This window comes from Manis pentadactyla, chromosome 2, assembly GCF_030020395.1.
Source record: "Manis pentadactyla isolate mManPen7 chromosome 2, mManPen7.hap1, whole genome shotgun sequence".
In the NCBI taxonomy this organism is placed as follows: domain Eukaryota; kingdom Metazoa; phylum Chordata; class Mammalia; order Pholidota; family Manidae; genus Manis; species Manis pentadactyla.
Window position 1 is genome coordinate 66,193,138 of NC_080020.1, and position 17,677 is coordinate 66,210,814.

General features: G+C 35.8%; 1 protein-coding gene across 3 annotated transcripts in view; it reads right to left on the reverse strand.

The window, feature by feature from the left end:
• The window catches only part of ARSK (arylsulfatase family member K), a 51,222-nt gene that overhangs the window by 2,084 nt on the left and 31,461 nt on the right, over positions 1 to 17,677 (reverse strand). For all 3 annotated transcript variants that reach the window (XM_036925791.2, XM_057493272.1, XM_036925792.2), the window contains one exon: positions 7,793 to 8,017. In XM_036925791.2, coding sequence (XP_036781686.1) covers positions 7,793 to 8,017 — 225 coding nt within the window. The remainder of the gene's footprint in view (positions 1 to 7,792; positions 8,018 to 17,677) is intronic.

Genomic DNA, 17,677 nt, shown 5'->3' on the forward strand with positions numbered 1-17,677 from the left:
TTAGTCCTTTATTTCTGAATGATTAATCACAGTTGTTTCTCATATTTGTTCCATGGGATATTAATAAGACCAATACAAGAAAGGGCTTTAGTAGTCATATGTGTTTGCAAACAATGATTAAAATAAAATCAGTTAATTTATTGTTGATATAAATTTATTGCTGATGTGTATCACATACTTTCAAGGTGGTATATAGTATGCAGTGTGTCCCAACATTATTTGATGATAGAACATTTTTCTTAACCCCTAGGCAGCATCTTAAGGGACTAGTATTGTGCAGAACATATGTTAGGAAGTCCTTCATTATAATGATTTAGGAAAAAAATAATTTACTTTTTATTTATCAAACGTAGACATATAAAACAATAACATGAGAAATGTCTAACTTAAAAAGAGGTTGTATATTAAAAAATTTTTTTTAAAGGTATTTGTGACTCAAACTATCCTTTTCCTGTAGAAAAATTACCATTAAACATGACTGGGTACTTAGGGTGGTTCCAAATGACTCTGCAGTTGCCTCTCCATCCCTTTTCTGGTTTCAGTGTTCTGTGTTTCTAGGTATAATTAAGTATTCCCAATGAAAAACAGAAAGTAATATATCTGCAGTGCTAGAAATTAAACAAAATTGAACAGGAAAATTAATTTGACTGTATTTGAGGAAAAACAGGTTAAGGGAGAATGGGAAAGTAGACAAAGACCTCTATAAATTTCCTAGAGATACTTATTTTACATTTAATTAAACATCTACACTTAATTTTTAAAGAGGTGTCTTCCACTTCCATGGAAAGGAAAGTAATAATTACAAGTAATAATCTCCTGCCAACCAATGACAATCAGGGATGTTTTTGAGGAAGAATGAATGACCAAATGAAAGAACAAAAGAAAGAAGAAAGAATGAGGAAAGAGAGAACTATTTCAGAGGTAACTGGTTAAAAACTAGAGGAGCAGCAGCAAAGACGTTAAAGAGGATGTGCTGCTTGAGAGGAAAGGGACTGCAGATGTGACTGAGCTACAGGACAGCAAGCTGCGGCCAGGCCTCCTGGGAGGCCAAAAAGGAGCGGGGAACGGACTGGGTCACGCTGGTCTGCATGTCAGCCACCAGGTGGCATCGCCAGCGAGGAACAGGAAGGGCGGAAAGGGGACTTTGAAGATGGTTGGGAAGCAGGGACCAGCTGGCATATACCATGACTGGGAAGTTCCTGTGTTTGGCATTTTAATAAACTTTAATACTTTGAAATACCTTATTTCAGATCTATTCTTAGCCTAACTTCCCTAAAGAAGCTTGGAAGACTTAAGAAAATGTACATGATTCTCCTGTGTTTATGTAAGTCAGCAGTAAACTGGGATAAAAGTCCATTTAAGTATCAATTTTTAAAATTCATTCAACAAACTAGGTGCAGTTCCAGGTGTAGGGAAATAGCAGTGGACAAAGCAGATAGGCTGTTTTAGAGCTTATGCCCTAATGTGAGGAGACGGAGAAATAAGTCAGGTAGTGATAAGTGAAATGAAGAAAAAATAAACAGGACAGGGAGATAGAGCACGATGTGCTGCTTCATACAGTGTGGTCAGGGAAGGCCTCTCCAGTGTGGCAACATTTAAATAGAGACCCGAGGAAGGGCTAGAGGAGTCTTATAGATATCTGGGGGTGGTGGGGTAAGGGCATTCCCCCAGGGAATAGCAAATGTAGAGACCCTGAGGCAGGAGCCTGCTTGGTTCATTCCCCAAACACCAAGGAGTTCTATATGGCTGGGGCAGGGTAAGTCAGGGGTAAATTGTGTAAGATGAGTTGTAGAGGGAGGAGATCATATTGGACTCCCAGGTCCAATTAGAGATTTTGGGTTTTACTTTAAGTGAAATGGGAAACCAGTAGAGGATTTTGAGCAGGAGCATGACATAGCCTGATGCTAATCACTGCATGGTAAGTTGGCTAAAAGTAGGTTTGGGCAGAAGGTAGGAGTTGGAAGCTACTGCAGGGAGTTCAGGGATGAGATAATGGTGACCTATCTCCAGTGTATTATCAGTAAATTGTAAGCTGATGCTGAAGAACAAAACACGTCAAATATCCATAGTGATAGAATCCGGACCTGAATACGGCCCTTTGAATAAGTCCACCCACCATCTTAGAGAGACCTAGGTTTCTTGTTACTTAGGCTACAAGCATCCTCCAGAGGACAAGTCAGCAAGCCACAAGCCCACTTTTCCCCCTGATCCCTCTCCTCAAAGAGCCTGCCAAAGCCCTGGCCATAAAAAGCCTCTTGACCTGTTAGAGACCCTCTTTTTCCTTTGTTCTGCTGGCCAGGACAGAGGGGTCCCTCTCAGGTTCAGCAGTAAACCTGCTTGGACTGTTGAGTTTGCATCCCCTCTCTTCTTTCATGTAGTATTTAATAAATACTTCAATATTCATTAACTTTTCTGCACTTCAGGAAATGGGGTGTTCATTTCCACATATTTGCCAGTGGTTTTCTTAAAAACACTTTACCTTAAACTGCTTTTCAAAAAGCTCTTTGATCTTTGTTTAAAACCACTTTTCATACTTTTTTTCTTCAGGCATATATGTCATTTCCATTCCATTTTAAGGAAGTTTCATCTTTCTTGGTAGTATAAGCAAAGATTAAAAGTAACTATTAAATAATTCTTAATAAAGTACCTTAAATTTAAAACAATAAACAAATGGGTAAAAATGCAGACCTGGATATAAGTGATGACCTCCTCAAGAGATACAAGATCATATTTCTTTCTGACCATATGAGTACATAAGAATTGGACTGGGATGGCAATGATGCAAACTATGTACATTTTTTAGGGCATAACTAAGAAGAATAGAAAATATTAATAATAATATCTAACACTTACTTGTTGACCACATTCAGTCATTGTTCTAAGCTATGGGATAGCCAATACCATTTCCATTTTCTTGATAAGAAAATTGAAAACCAGAGATGTTAAGTAACTTGCCCAATGCCATACAGTTGGCAAATACTGAACAAGGGACTTGAACTTTGGCAGTCTGACTCCAGGATGTCTGGACTCTTCAGTACTACAACACAAATATTGCTTTACTGTAGTTATTCAACTTTGCACTATTTTTCAGCCAATAAAAATCAAATTGGCTATGTAGAATGTCTCTCCCAACCCTCTGCTAAGACCTGTAATAAGGAGGGTTTTGCAATTTAAATCACTAGCAATTTAGCATTCTCTTAAACAAAACAGCATTTTTATACAATTACATTTTTCACAATTCAAAAAAATCTGGATTTATCCTTTATGTGAAAGGAAGGCAGGTGTTTTACAAAAATGACCAACTATTAAAAGAAAAATATTCACATGAAAATCAGTTTAAAAGGTAAAATCAAAATAATTTTAATTTTAGAACAAAACTACCTTTATTTCTAACTGAACTAAATAAAGCATGCTGATACTAGATTATTAGAGAAGAAAATATTTGGGGGAGTTATTTTTAAAGAATAATCTCTGAAGTAATGATATCAACTTTAATAGTATAAAGAATTCCTATTCATAAAAATGGCATTTTTCTGCTAGTATTAGAAAATGGTAAAGTGATAGTATACTCTAAAGGACCTACAATGACAAATAGACTAAGAATATTCTTCCTACTTTATCATAAAAATATAATTTTATAGGAAATGCACTCTTTTAAGACTCCTGTAAAAAATATTTGTAAATTTAGGTTGTAAACTAACAAATTTAAATTTCAAAAAACAATTTGAAATTTATAAAGTTCAACAGACTCTTTATGCTCATTTAGGTTTATTAACACAGGAATACCAATTGGTTTTTCCTATTTGGTGTCTTTCTGTTTAAGGTTTTTTCAAACAACATCTTTTATGTGATATTCCTAAGGTCCACAGAATGGAAGGGAAAGGGGAGGTCTTGCTTGAAACTTTGATCTGAAAAATTTAATCCTGATCCTTTTTTTAATGCTTTCTCTCATATTTATTAGAAATTCTTCGGATCTCCTCTTCTATTCATTCTTTAAAAAACTTTTTGAAGGTTTTAAAGGTCATCCAATAAAACGCACAGATCTTAGTGTACAGGTTGATGCCTTTTGACGTGTGCACACACTCATGTAACCATTACCCAGATCAAGATATCAAGCATTCTCACTAATTTTTTCCCCTATTCCCCACCCCTCTCCCCTATGGCAACTAGCAGTCTGTTCTCTGTGTCTATGAGTCTCTCTCTGTTTTGTTTATTTGTTTCTTTTGTTTTTTAGATTCCACATATAAGTGAAATCATATGGTATTTGTTTTTCTCTGCCTGGCTTATTTCACTCTGCATAATACTTTCTAGGTCCATCCATGTTGTTGCAAATGGCAAGATTTTGTTGCAAATGGCAAGATTTTATATTTTTTTATGGCTGAGTAATCCCCTATATTTTGTGTGTCAAGTGTGTTCATAAAAAATAATACAGTTATGGCTAAGCTAATAAAGGACCTTTATGTTTCTAAGAATAGATTATGTTTTATGTCTATTTTAAGCTCCTAATTGTTAGTAGAATCACAAAAGAAGTCCTTTGTAGATACTTTATCAAAATCTGTTTATGTTTATTAAGCAGAAGTGAAATACAACATACTATCCCACAGGTCTAATTTTAGAATCAATCACTGCTAAGGTAGCTTTAAACTGTTCTAGCACTGAGAAATTTCATTTTAAAATGTTGAACTGAACATCAGATTAAACACAGACCATCAGAGTTATCTTTGCCTTGCTGGCCTGGTAAGTTTATTCCTGTTAATCCTGTTGTAATTGTTAATAGCACCCTGTTAATCTAAAAAAATGTGCTGATTTGGACAATAAATTAGATGGGCACCCTATATCAATAAACAAATCCAAACCAAAACAAAAATCTGTTTATATACTTTTAAAGCCTACATTTTCTTTTCAATACATAGGAGCCATTTTCACATATCCTGTCACCTTTAAAATAAATTGACATATTCTACCTAATACATTAGTAGACATTAATACTATTTCTAGTTCTTTAATATAATAATATAAATATCCATGGATACAAATCTTCATATATATCTATAGGTTACTGTCTGAAATTGGAATTTCTAGGTCAAAGGGAAGTACATTTTTAAGTAATTTGGAACATAATGCCACCTTTGCCTCCAGAAAATCTGTGCCAGTGTATACTCCCTATATGAGAAGGCCTACCTATTTCCAATATAAGGTTTTCTAATTCTTTTTAATCTTTTCAAACTCTGTAAGTGAAAGAACAATGGTACCTTCTTGTTTTAATATTTTTCTGACTACTGGGTTTGAACCTTTAAAAATATCTTGGCCATTTTGCAGTCAAATGCTCTTCCCCTGAGCTATACCCCCGCCATTTTGTATCTTTTGTTGTGAATTGCTTGTTTTATCTTTCAGTCAGTTTGTTAATAGGATATTTCTCTTTGTCTTACAGATTTATAAGAACTATATTAACCCTTTATCATTGTTAAAAGGTTAATTTTAGATAAATAATGTTGCAATGTTATTTCCGGGTACAACATAAGTCTTTGTATACCCCACTGCTTCCTTTTCTTCCTACCTTTTCTCTGGTTAACATCTGGTTAATAAGATGTTTTGTGTTTTATCTAAAGACCCAAACATAGATATTCTCCTCCACTCTCTACCCACAATCATATAAAAGTAACTTTTCCCTCTTAGTCTCTTAGTAATGAAAACATTCATTATGAAATACATTATAAACCATGCTATGCCTTAAAGATGTTAGTTTAGAAATGGAAAGACACTGCTTTTTGCCTTTACTGCCTTGACTCTAGTTGGGCAGATCTCATCAATACATGATCTAAATGCTGTTAATAAAATATACTCTGCAGGGAAATGTGACTCAGAAGGAGTCTATTTTTAAGAATCAGTGAAAGATAAAAATAAATGAAAATCTATGTAGAACTATGAGTTTTAGAAAATTAAAATAATGGACAAATTGCAGAAAAAAACTTACACAATCGCAGAGAACCTACATTATTTACAGAAGAGTAGGGAGGAATGCAGAGGAGTTTCAGGGAATGCTTTGTCTTGGCTGAAGAAATGCTTAATGTCAAGTAATATAAACTAGGTGCAGATAGGCAGGTGTCTTTCCAGGTGAATAAATAAATCCTCTCATTCTGACCAACTTTATTTGGTATTTTCTTATAATCTCTTAGATAAATACTTTATGAAGTACTCCAGTTTGCAGATGACTTTTGACTTTTGTGATGCAGGAAATGGCAAATAATAATGATGGTGTATCAAGTAGAAAATTTGCATTGTAGACAAATATAAAACAATGATTAAAGAAAAATGATTTAAACAATGCATATTCATCAACTAACATAAATGGTGATAGAATGACAAGAAGACTGGGACTCAGTGCAGACAGCTCCCCACAGATAATGGACAATTTAGCCACTGGGGTCAAATATGCCAAAATACCAAATCTCACTACAAAATATACTGAGGAAAACTTAGAAAGAATCATGTCAACCTTTCACAATCTTCTGCAGTTCTGGTCACTGTACTCCAAGGAAACAGAAAAGGCTAAAAAGCTAAGCAAACTTAGAAATGGGGTGGGGAGTTGTGTATGAGGAAAAACTAGGGGAGAAAAATATAAAGAAATGCTACCATAAAGGAGCATATATTCATAAAGCTAGAAAGATGATCATAAGAGGGACACTTAAAAATATACATATTGTCCATATATTCTTTATAAAAATGAAAATGAGTCATAGGGATTGCCTGGAAATTGATGGAACCAGAAAATGGCAGAGATATAGCTAAGTGTGATAATTGGTTTGGAATAGAGGGGAACCAGCAAATGATGACTAAGAAACGAAGAGATTAAAAATACACATCAGGCAAAAGAATAGCAAAGTGTGTTCAAATATGTAAGTGATGTGAAATGAAAGAAAAGGAAAGAGCACTGATACAAATTAACTTTAAATAAATGTAAGACACTGAAATAGTCTTTGGTTAAATAAAGGGAAAGACATTGTAGCAAGAGGAAGGAGATAAAAAGAACTTTTTTATTTCTTTGATTTTCAGATTTTTTTCACATATTAGTATGTACATATTAAACATATATATCTTGTAGTGTTATCTTTTTCTTTCACCAGAATCTGTTTACAAATTGATGGTATTTTTTCCAATTGATGGAGCCTTAGAAGTATTACAGTATTTAAATGTTATGGAATTAAAAATGCTCTGCTAAATTAGAAACTGACAGTTCTATATAATTTCCTCTGATGGTATTATTCTAGTACCTTTAACAAAACTGCTCACTGCCCTTCCAAATGTTGCTGTTCTAGACCTAAGGTTATGGTCATAGACCTGAAGAAGCACATAAAGCAAATAGTGCAGAACAATCTAAATATTCTGAAGAGAAATATATATGTTCATACTATCAGATTAGGGGACTTTTCTAACACTGTACAAAATTAGTAGTTTCAAAGTGGATGGAATAATCCAGAAGGGAAATGATTACATTTTAGGGTGGTGGTGGTAGAGAACCAAATGATACAGGAGTCATATGTATAAAGTTTTGATCCTGAATATCTTATGTGGCTTACTTTATAGTCATATCCTGATTATGAATCTTTTGAAGGAAAAATGTAGTTAAGTGAAGGACAAAGGAACCTGAGGAATATTTTTCAGATACAGATTTCACTCACAGTTACATGAGTTGCTCCAGGTTATAAAAAATGTCAGCAGGGCCTCTGACTGCTTTGCTTATTCATTCTCCAGTATTGTTACAAATAAATATGTACAAAATTGCATTACTTACCAAGCATAGTAGGGTAAATATCCACAAGAGAAACCAAAGTTGATACTTGTAGGTTAGCCTTAATTCCCGGTCCCATTATCAAGAGTGGAACATGGGAACTAGCTTCGTACATACTCATTTTATAAAACTGACGATGTTCCATGGCCAGCTCTCCGTGGTCTGAGGTGTATATGACAACAGTTTTCTGAAGAATATCTAACTGGTGAAGAGCCAAAATAATTTCACCTACAACATAAATCAGGATAAATCTTAATTAGCTTTTAGTTGTTGTTTTATTCTGTCCCAGTAAGTTTATAAAAACTGTACCTATGAGAGTTTGTCAAGGCTCTTAATATCTGAATGTTATTTACTGTTCTTAAGCAAGGGTTTCATGTGCCTGGTCCTCAGTTGACAGACTAGAGGGAGAAAGGAGAAAATATATGTAGGATAAGTTTCTTTATTTGGAGATCATGCTGGCTGGCTTTCTATGTTTCTATCAGGGAACAGAGAAAAAAGATTTTCCGCATAGTGACTCAAATGAAAAGAGAAAGGCAAGTCGAGATGTCAGCCCTGTTGATGTCTCAGATGATGAAAGGACTTCTATCACCAACCCACAATTTCTGCCCAATGGCAGGGGATGTGAGGGGTCAGAATCCCTCCTCCCTGCTACCTTTTCTTCTAAGCAGCCAATCATCAGATGACGCCCATGAGGTTGGTTGAGGATTATGGAAATCCCAGCTTTGAAGAAGATCTAGAGGCAGTACAGACAGGATATGAATGTGATTTAGCATATTCTTGGATAAGGAATAACCAGACAGTAAAATTCCTCTGTCCACTCCTGTCTCCAAGTGTCCTGAAACTTCCTCCTTACTGTAAATAAGAGAGTCATCCTGAGGCTAGGTCCAGAGAAGAGTCACCCCTGCTTTGGCAGTCCCTGAATCTGGCCGACAGGGTCTGCATTACTGAAACCAACCAGCCAACCCACAGGCGATTCTGAGGTGCAGTGAGAACTGAGACCAACTGCTCTACAGAGTTATTTACAGAGTTCAGAGCATCAGGATCTTTCAGCTGGACAACTGTAATTTCTTCCTAATTGGTCTTCTTGCCTCCATTCCTCTTTCCCCTCTACACCATCCCTTGTAACACCGTGGTGGCTGTCTTTCTAAAATACCTGACCCTGTCCCACCCTCGCTTAGAGCTTTTTCACAGCTTCCCACTGTCTCATTCTTTAGAAAGCTTCAACACACTCAGCTACCCCCTCGACCTTCACCTTCCACTATCCTGAACTACTTAGAATTCCCTGAACTAATAATAGTTTAGACTTTCTTGCCTCTGTACATACTCTCCTGCTGTGTTGAATGCCCTTTTTCCCACTGTCTGCTTGGCAAACTCCCATTCTTCCTTTATGACCCCGCTGAAATATTACCTCCCTGGTGAAGCATTCCCTGCTCCTCCAGGCAGAGTGAATCACTCAGTCCCCCAAAGCCCTTACAATTTGTATACTACTGTAGTTACAACAACATGTGATAATTGCTGGTGTTTACACTCAACCAATAAGTGTTTAACAAGTCTTTACTATGTGCCAGACACTATGGATGCAAAGCTATACACCTAGTATGCAATGTTGAAAAAAAAAGAAGTGCCTGCCCTCATTAAGTTCACATTCTTCAAGGGAAAAGGACAGTAAACAAGTAAACAGACAAGACAATTAAAGGTTATGATGTAAACAAACAATAGGATAAGATACAGAGCAAGTAGGATGATGGGGCTGGTACACTAAGTTCTGGTGGTTGGGAAGACCACAGAGGAGGAGATGCTATTTGAGCTGGGAGCTAAAGACAGAATTGCCAACCACGTAAAAATCAGACAGAAGGGCATCTCAGGCAGAGGCACAGCAAATATAAAGGCCCTGAGGTGGGATGATAGAGTGTTCTTAATTAACGTGTTATTTTTTAAAATTATTTTTTATTAAACTATCATTAATATACAATGTTATGTTGGTTTCAAATGTACATCACAGTGGTTCAACAGTCCCTGTGATCAATTTATATTGTGATTGTGAATTAATTATTGTGCCCTTTTATTCCCCTCCCCTCCATATCACCCCTGCCACCCCCCTTCCCCTTGGTAACCATTAGTCACTTCTCAGTGCCTATGAGACTAATGCTGTTTTGTTCCTTTGTTTTGCTTTGTTTTTATACTCCACAAAAAAGTGAAATCATATGGTGTTTGTATTTCTCCACCTGGCTTATTTCACTGAGCATAATACCCTTTAGATGATCCATGTTGTCACAAATGGCTGGATTTCTTTTTCTTTTTATGTCTGAATAATATTAGACTGTGTATATGTACCACATCTTCTTTATCAATCATCTATTGATGGACACTTAGGTTGCTTCCATATCTTGGCTATTGCAAATAGTGCAGTGATAAATATAGGGGTGCATATGTTTTTTCAAATCATGGATTTTGTTTTCTTCAAGTGAATTCCTAAGAGTGGCATTACTGGGTCAAATGGTATTTCTATTTTTAGTTTTTTGAGGAACCTCCATACAGCTTTTCACAGTGGTTGCACCAATTTGCATTCCCACCACAGTGTAGGAGGGTTCCCCTTTCTCCATATCCTCTCCACTGGCATTTCTTGTTTCTTGTATTTTGGATAGTGGCCTTTCTGACAGGTGTGAAGTCTTATTGTGGTTTTAATTTGCATTTCCCTGATTATTAGTCCTGTGGAGCATCTTTTATATTGCCTGTTAGGCATTTGTATTTCTTTTCTGGAGAAGGTCTGTTCAGGTCCTTCACCCATTTTCTAATTGGATTATTTGTTTTTTGGTTTTGCAGTATATGAGTTCTTTATATATTTTAGATGCTAACCCGTTATCAGATGAGTCATTTAGGAATATATTCTCCCATAACGTAGGATGCCTTTTTGTGCTGCTGATGGTGTCCCTTGCTGTACAGAAGCTTTTTGGTTTGATGCTGTCCCACTTGTTCATTTTTTATTTTGTTTCCCTTGTCCAAGGAGATGTGTCCAGGAAAAACTTGCCTGTGCTTATCTTCAAGAGATTTTTGCCTATGTTTTCTTCTAAGAATTTTATGGTTTCATGACTTAATTCAGGTCTTTGATCTGATTCAAGTTTCTTCTTGTGTATGGAGTTAAATAATCCAGTTCCATTCTCTTACATGTAATTGTCCAGTTTTGCCAACACCAGTCATTAAAGAGGCTGCCTTTTCCCCACTGTATATCCATGGCTCCTTTATCATATATTAATTGACCATATATGCTTGGGTTTATATCTGGGCTCTCTTTTCTGTTCCATTGATCTATGGGCCTGTTCTTGTGCCAGTACCATATTATCTTGATTACTGTGGCTTTGTAGTAAATCTTGAAGTTGGAGAGCATAATCCCCCCAGCTTTGTTCTTCTTTCTCAGGATTGCTTTGGTTATTCAGGGTCTTTTGTGGTTCCATATGAATTTTAGAACTATTTGTTCTAGTTCATTGAAGAATGCTGTTGGTATTTTGATAGGGATTGCATTGAATCTGTAAATTGCTTTAGGCAGGATGGCCATTTTGACAATATTAATTCTTCCTATCCATGAGCATGGGATGTATTTCCATTTATTGGTGTCTTCTTTAATTTCTCTCATGAGTGTCTTGGAGTTTTCAGGGTATAGGTCTTTCACTTCCTTGGTTAGGTTTATTCCTAGGTATTTTATTCTTTTTGATGCAATTGTAAGTGGAATTGTTTTCCTGATTTCTCTTTCTGCTAGTTTGTTATTAGGTTACTGGAATTCAACAAATTTCTGTATATTTTGTAACCTGCAACTTTGCTGAATTCAGTTATTAGTTCTAGCAGTTGTGGGTGGATTCTTTAGGGTTTTCTTGTATAGTATCATGTCATGTGCAAATAGTGACAGTTTAACTTTTTCCTAACCAATTTGGATGCCTTTCATCTCTTTGTGTTGTCTAATTGCCATGGCTAGGCCCTCCAGTACTATGTTGAATAAAAGTGGTGAGAGTGGGCATCCTTGTCTTGTTCCCAATCTTAGAGTATTAAGCACAATGTTGGCTGTGGGTTTGTTGTATATGGTCTTTATTATGTTAAGGTACTTGCCTCTGTACCCATTTTGTTGAGAGTTTTTATCATGAATGGATGTTGAATTTTGTCTAATGCTTCTTCAGCATCTATTGAGATGATCATGTAGCTTTTATCCTTTTTGTTAATGTGGTTTATGATATTGATTGATTTATGAATATTGTACCATCCTTGCATCCCTGGAATAAATTCCACTTGGTCAATATTGTTTTCATGTATTTTTGGATTCAGTTTGCTAACATTTTTTTGAGGATTTTTGCATCTTTGTTCATCAGGGATATTGGTCAGTAATTTTCTATTTTTGTGGTGTCTTTGTCTGCTTTTGGTATTAGAGTGATGCTGACCTCACAGAATAAGTTTGGAAGTATTCCCTTCTCCTACTTTTTGGAATACTTTAAGAAGAATAGCTATTAGCTTTTTTTAAAATGTTTGGTAGAATTTGTCTTTGAAGTCTTCTGAACCTGGGTTTTGTTTTTTGGAAGTTTTTAATTACTAATTTGATTTCATTGCTGGTAATTGGTCTGTTCAGATTTTCTGTTTCTTCCTGGGTTAATCTTTTTTTTTTTTTTTGTAGGTAATTATTTTTTATTGAAGGGTAGTTGACACACAGTATTACATTACATTAGTTTCAGGTGTACAACACAGGGATTCAACATTTATATACATGATAATTCTAGGTACCAGCTATCACCATACCAAGTTGTTACAATATTTTGACTATATTCCTTATGCTATACATTACATCCCGGTTACTTATTTATTTTACAATTGGAAGTGTATACTTTTTTTTTTTTTAATGTGAGGGCATCGCTCATATTTATTGATCAAATGGTTGTTAACAACAATAAAATTCTGTATAGGGGAGTCAATGCTCAATGCACAATCATTAATCCACCCCAAGCCTAATTTTCGTCAGTCTCCAATCTTCTGAAGCATAACAAACAAGTTCTTACATGGAGAACAAGTTCTTACATAGTGAATAAGTTACATGGTGAACAGTACAAGGGCAGTCATCACAGAAACTTTCAGTTTTGCTCATGCATTATGAACTATAAACAGTCAGTTCAAATATGAATACTCATTTGATTTTTATATCTGATTTATCTGTGGATACCACATTTCTCCCTTTATTATTATTATTTTTAATAAAATGCTGAAGTGGTAGGTAGATACAAGATAAAGGTAGAAAACGTAGTTTAGTGTTGTAAGAGAGCAAATGTAGATGATCAGGTGTGTGCCTGTAGACTATGTGTTAATCCAAGCTAGATAAGGGCAATAAAACATCCACATATGCAGAAGATTTCTCTCAGAACAAGGGGGGTGAGGTTCTAAGCCTCACCTCTGTTGATCCCCAATTTCTCACCTGATGACCCCCCTGTGACTGTGCCTGTCTTAGGTTGTTCCTCCCTTGAGGAATCTTACCCGTCTCTGGCTAACCAGTCATCTTCCGGGGCCATAAAGGGAAATATAAAGTTGGTAAGTGAGAGAGAAGCCTTATTGTTTGAAATGGTTAGCTTTTTACTTCTTTGCATATTTATGCCCTGTAGCTTCTATGCCCAGCGTTTGTCTTGAGGTATCTTTACCACTTGGAAGAATTATGATACTCAGTAAATTTGATATGAGGCACGAATTCTATTTAAGCATTGTAATTAGAAAGGAAGAAGAAAAGCTATAGAAGTAGCAGGCAGAAGAAAACATGGGAAGATTGATTATTTCTTTGACATATCTTCTTGTAGAGTAACTTCAGCATGTATAGGTTTTAAGCTACTACTTAAATTGCGCACACACATTAACATAATAGGAGTATAGTTACATAACCAAAGCATACCTGTAATTACCAGCCATCTCCAGTGAAACCAAGAAAACCAGTTAGGCACCTTAGGCATTTGTGAAAACTTATCTATGATATGGTGGAAATTGTCCAACTGAACTTGAACAGTCTGAGAGAAATCAGACAAATTAAAACAACCCATTCCTGGGGAATGTTCATATCCCATATGTTCTTTTAACAGTAAATAGTCTGTAGTTGTAAGATTTTGGAGCGCTACAATTTGCACTTCTCCTAATTCTTGGTTGAGTTCTAACAGTATAGATCCAGTCAAATTTGTTGTTTTACTGTATGCACAGGCCAGCTTAGATATCTCCTTCATTCCCATGGCAAGTCCAGGAACTGGTGGGATGAGTGCATCTACAGCTGTAGCAGTGCGTGGATCTTTGTTGGGGATTTTTGCTGATCATCTTCTGTCATGAGTCTTCCAGAGAGTGCTGATGTTGGAAGTTCTTTTTCATATCGTATCTTAGTTCATTTTCAGGGTAGCCCAATTAGGCTTTGATCCTCTGTATAAACACAAACAGACCCTTTGCTTACACTTTTATATGCCCTTTATACCCTTGTGTAGAACTCATTGGAAGTTACCACACAGGAACTGCCCTTTTTTTTTTTTTTTTTTGGTATCACTAATCTACACTTACCTGACGAATATTATGTTTACTAGGCTCTCCCCTATACCAGGTCCCCCCTATAAACCCCTTTACAGTCACTTGTCCATCAGCATAGCAAAATGTTGTAGAATCACTACTTGCCTTCTCTGTGTTGTGCAGCCCTCCCTTTTCTCCTACCCCCCCATGCATGCTAATCTTAATACCCCCCTACTTCTCCCCCCCTTATCCCTCCCTACCCACCCATCCTCCCCAGTCCCTTTCCCTTTGGTACCTGTTAGTCCATTCTTGAGTTCTGTGATTCTGCTGCTGTTTTGTTCCTTCAGTTTTTCCTTTGTTCTTATATTCCACAAATAAGTGAAATCATTTGGTATTTCTCTTTCTCCGCTTGGCTTGTTTCACTGAGCATAATACCCTCCAGCTCCATCCATGTTGCTGCAAATGGTTGGATTTGCCCTTTTCTTATGGCTGAGTAGTATTCCATTGTGTATATGTACCACATCTTCTTTATCCATTCATCTATAGATGGACATTTAGGTTGCTTCCAATTCTTGGCTATTGTAAATAGTGCTGCGATAAACATAGGGGTGCACTGATCTTTCTCATGCTTGATTGCTGCATTCTTAGGGTAAATTCCTAGGAGTGCAATTCCTGGGTCAAATGGTAGGTCTGTTTTGAGCATTTTGATGTACCTCCATACTGCTTTCTACAATGGTTGAACTCACTTACATTCCCACCAGCAGTGTAGGAGGGTTCCCCTTTCTCCACAGCCTCGCCAACATTTGTTGTTGTTTGTCTTTTGGATGGCAGCCATCCTTACTGGTGTGAGGTGATATCTCATAGTAGTTTTAATTTGCATTTCTCTGATAATTAGCGATGTGGAGCATCTTTTCATGTGTCTGTTGGCCATCTGTATTTCTTTTTTGGAGAACTGTCTGTTCAGTTCCTCTGCCCATTTTTTAATTGGGTTATTTGTTTTTTGTTTGTTGAGGCGTGTGAGCTCTTTATATATTCTGGATGTCAAGCCTTTATCGGATGTGTCATTTTCAAATATATTCTCCCATACTGTAGGGTTCCTTTTTGTTCTATTGATGGTGTCTTTTGCTGTACAGAAGCTTTTCAGCTTAATATAGTCCCACTTATTCATTTTTGCTGTTGTTTTCCTTGCCCAGGGAGATATGTTCAAGAAGAGGTCACTCATGTTTATGTCTAAGAGGTTTTTGCCTATGTTTTCTTCCAGGAGTTTAATGGTTTCATGACTTACATTCAGGTCTTTGATCCATTTTGAGTTTACTTTTGTATATGGGGTTAGACAATGGTCCAGTTTCATTCTCCTACATGTAGCTGTCCAGTTTTGCCAGCACCATCTGTTGAAGAGACTGTCATTTCTCCATTGTATGTCCATGGCTCCTTTATCAAATATTAATTGGCCATATATGTAGGGGTTAATATCTGGATTGTCTAGTCTGTTCCATTGGTCTGTGGCTCTGCTCTTGTGCCAGTACCTGGGTCATTCTTGTATTTTTCTAGGAAGTTGCCCATTTCTTCTAGTTTGTGCAATTTATTGGCATATAATTTTTCATAGTATTCTCTAATAATTCTTTGTATTTCTGTGGTGTCCATTGTGATTATTCCTTTTTTGTTCTGATTCTGTTTATGTGTATACACTTTTTTTCTTGGTAAGTCTGGCTATGAATTTATCTATTTTTTAAATTTTCTCAAAGAAAATTAAAACCAGCATCTAGTTTCATTGATTTTTTTCTGTTGTTTATTCTTCTCTATTTATTTATTTCTCCTTTGATCTTCATTATGACCCTCCTACTGACTTTCAGTTTCATTTATTCTTTTTCTAGTTTCTTTAATTGTGAGTTTAGATTTTACTTGGGATTGTTCTTGTTTTTTTAGGTAAGCCTGTATTGCTGTGTACTTTCCTCTTAGAACTGCCTTTGCCACCTTCCACAGATTTTGAGCTGTTGTATTTTTGTTTTCATTTCTTTCCATGTATTGCTTGATTTCTCAAGTTTTAATTTGTTCATTGATCCATTGATTATATGTAAGCATGTTGTTTAGCCTCCATATTTTTGTAGGTCTTTTTGTTTTCTTTGTGTGATTTATTTCTAGTTTCATACCATTGTAGTCTGAGAAGCTGCTTGATACAATTTCAGTCTTTTAAAATTCATTGAGGTTCTTCTTATGGCATAGTATGTGAGCAATTCTAAAGAATGTTCCATGTACACTTGAAAAAAATGTATATCCTGCTGCTTTTGGGTGGAATGTTCTGTAGCTATCTGTTAAGTCCATTTGATCTACTGTATTGTTCAGTGCCTCTGTTTCTTTATTTTCTGTCTGGTTGATCTATTGATGTGAGTGGTGTGTTAAAGTTTCCTGAAATGAATGTGTTGCAATCTATTTCCCTCTTTAATTCTGTTAGTATTTATTTTACATATCTAGGTGCTCCTATGTTGGGTGCATAGATATTTATAATGGTATATCCTCTTGTTGGACTGACCCCTTTATCATTATGTAATGTTCTTTTTTTGTCTCTTGTTACTTTCTTTGTTTTGAAATCAATTTTGTCTGATATAAATACTGCTACTCCTGATTTTTTCTCCTTATTATTTGCAGGGAATATCTTGTTTCATCCCTGCACTTTTAGTCTGTGTATGTCTATGGGTCTGAAATGAGTCTCTTGTAGGCAGCATATAGATGGGTCTTTTCCTTTTTTATCCATTCTGCCACTCTGTGTCTTTTGATTGTTGCATTCAGTCCATTTATATTTAAGCTGATTATTGATAGATATGTACTTATTGCCATTTTATTGTTTTCTGGCTGTTTTTTATAGCTCCTCTCTGTTCCTTTCTTCATCCCTTATTCTCTTCTCTTGTTATGGATGCTTTTATTTAGTTCTATAATTGGATTTCTCTTTTTTAAAAATTTATTTATTTTTATGTGTGTGTCTTCATTGTAGGCTTTAGTTTTGTGGTTACCAAAGGTTCAAGGATAGCTTCCTTACTATATAATAGTCTATCTTAAATTGCAATTACTCTACTTCAAACACAATCTAAAGGTACTTTTTTTTTCCTTCTTCATTTTCCTCCTCCACATTTTTCATATTAGATGTTATAGTTTTGACTGATTTTGTGTATAGTTGACTTTGTTTCTTTTGTTTTGTTCTGATTTCGAACTTGCTTGGTAATTAGTTGGTTTACTACCTTTACTGTGGTTTTATTTTCACTGGTGAAAGCTATTTAGCTTTAGGGTCTTTTCCATCTACAGCAGTTCCTTTAACATATCCTGTAAGGCTGGCTTAGTGGTGGCAAATTCCTTCAACTTTTGTTTATCTGTGAATTGTTTAATACCAGCTTCAAA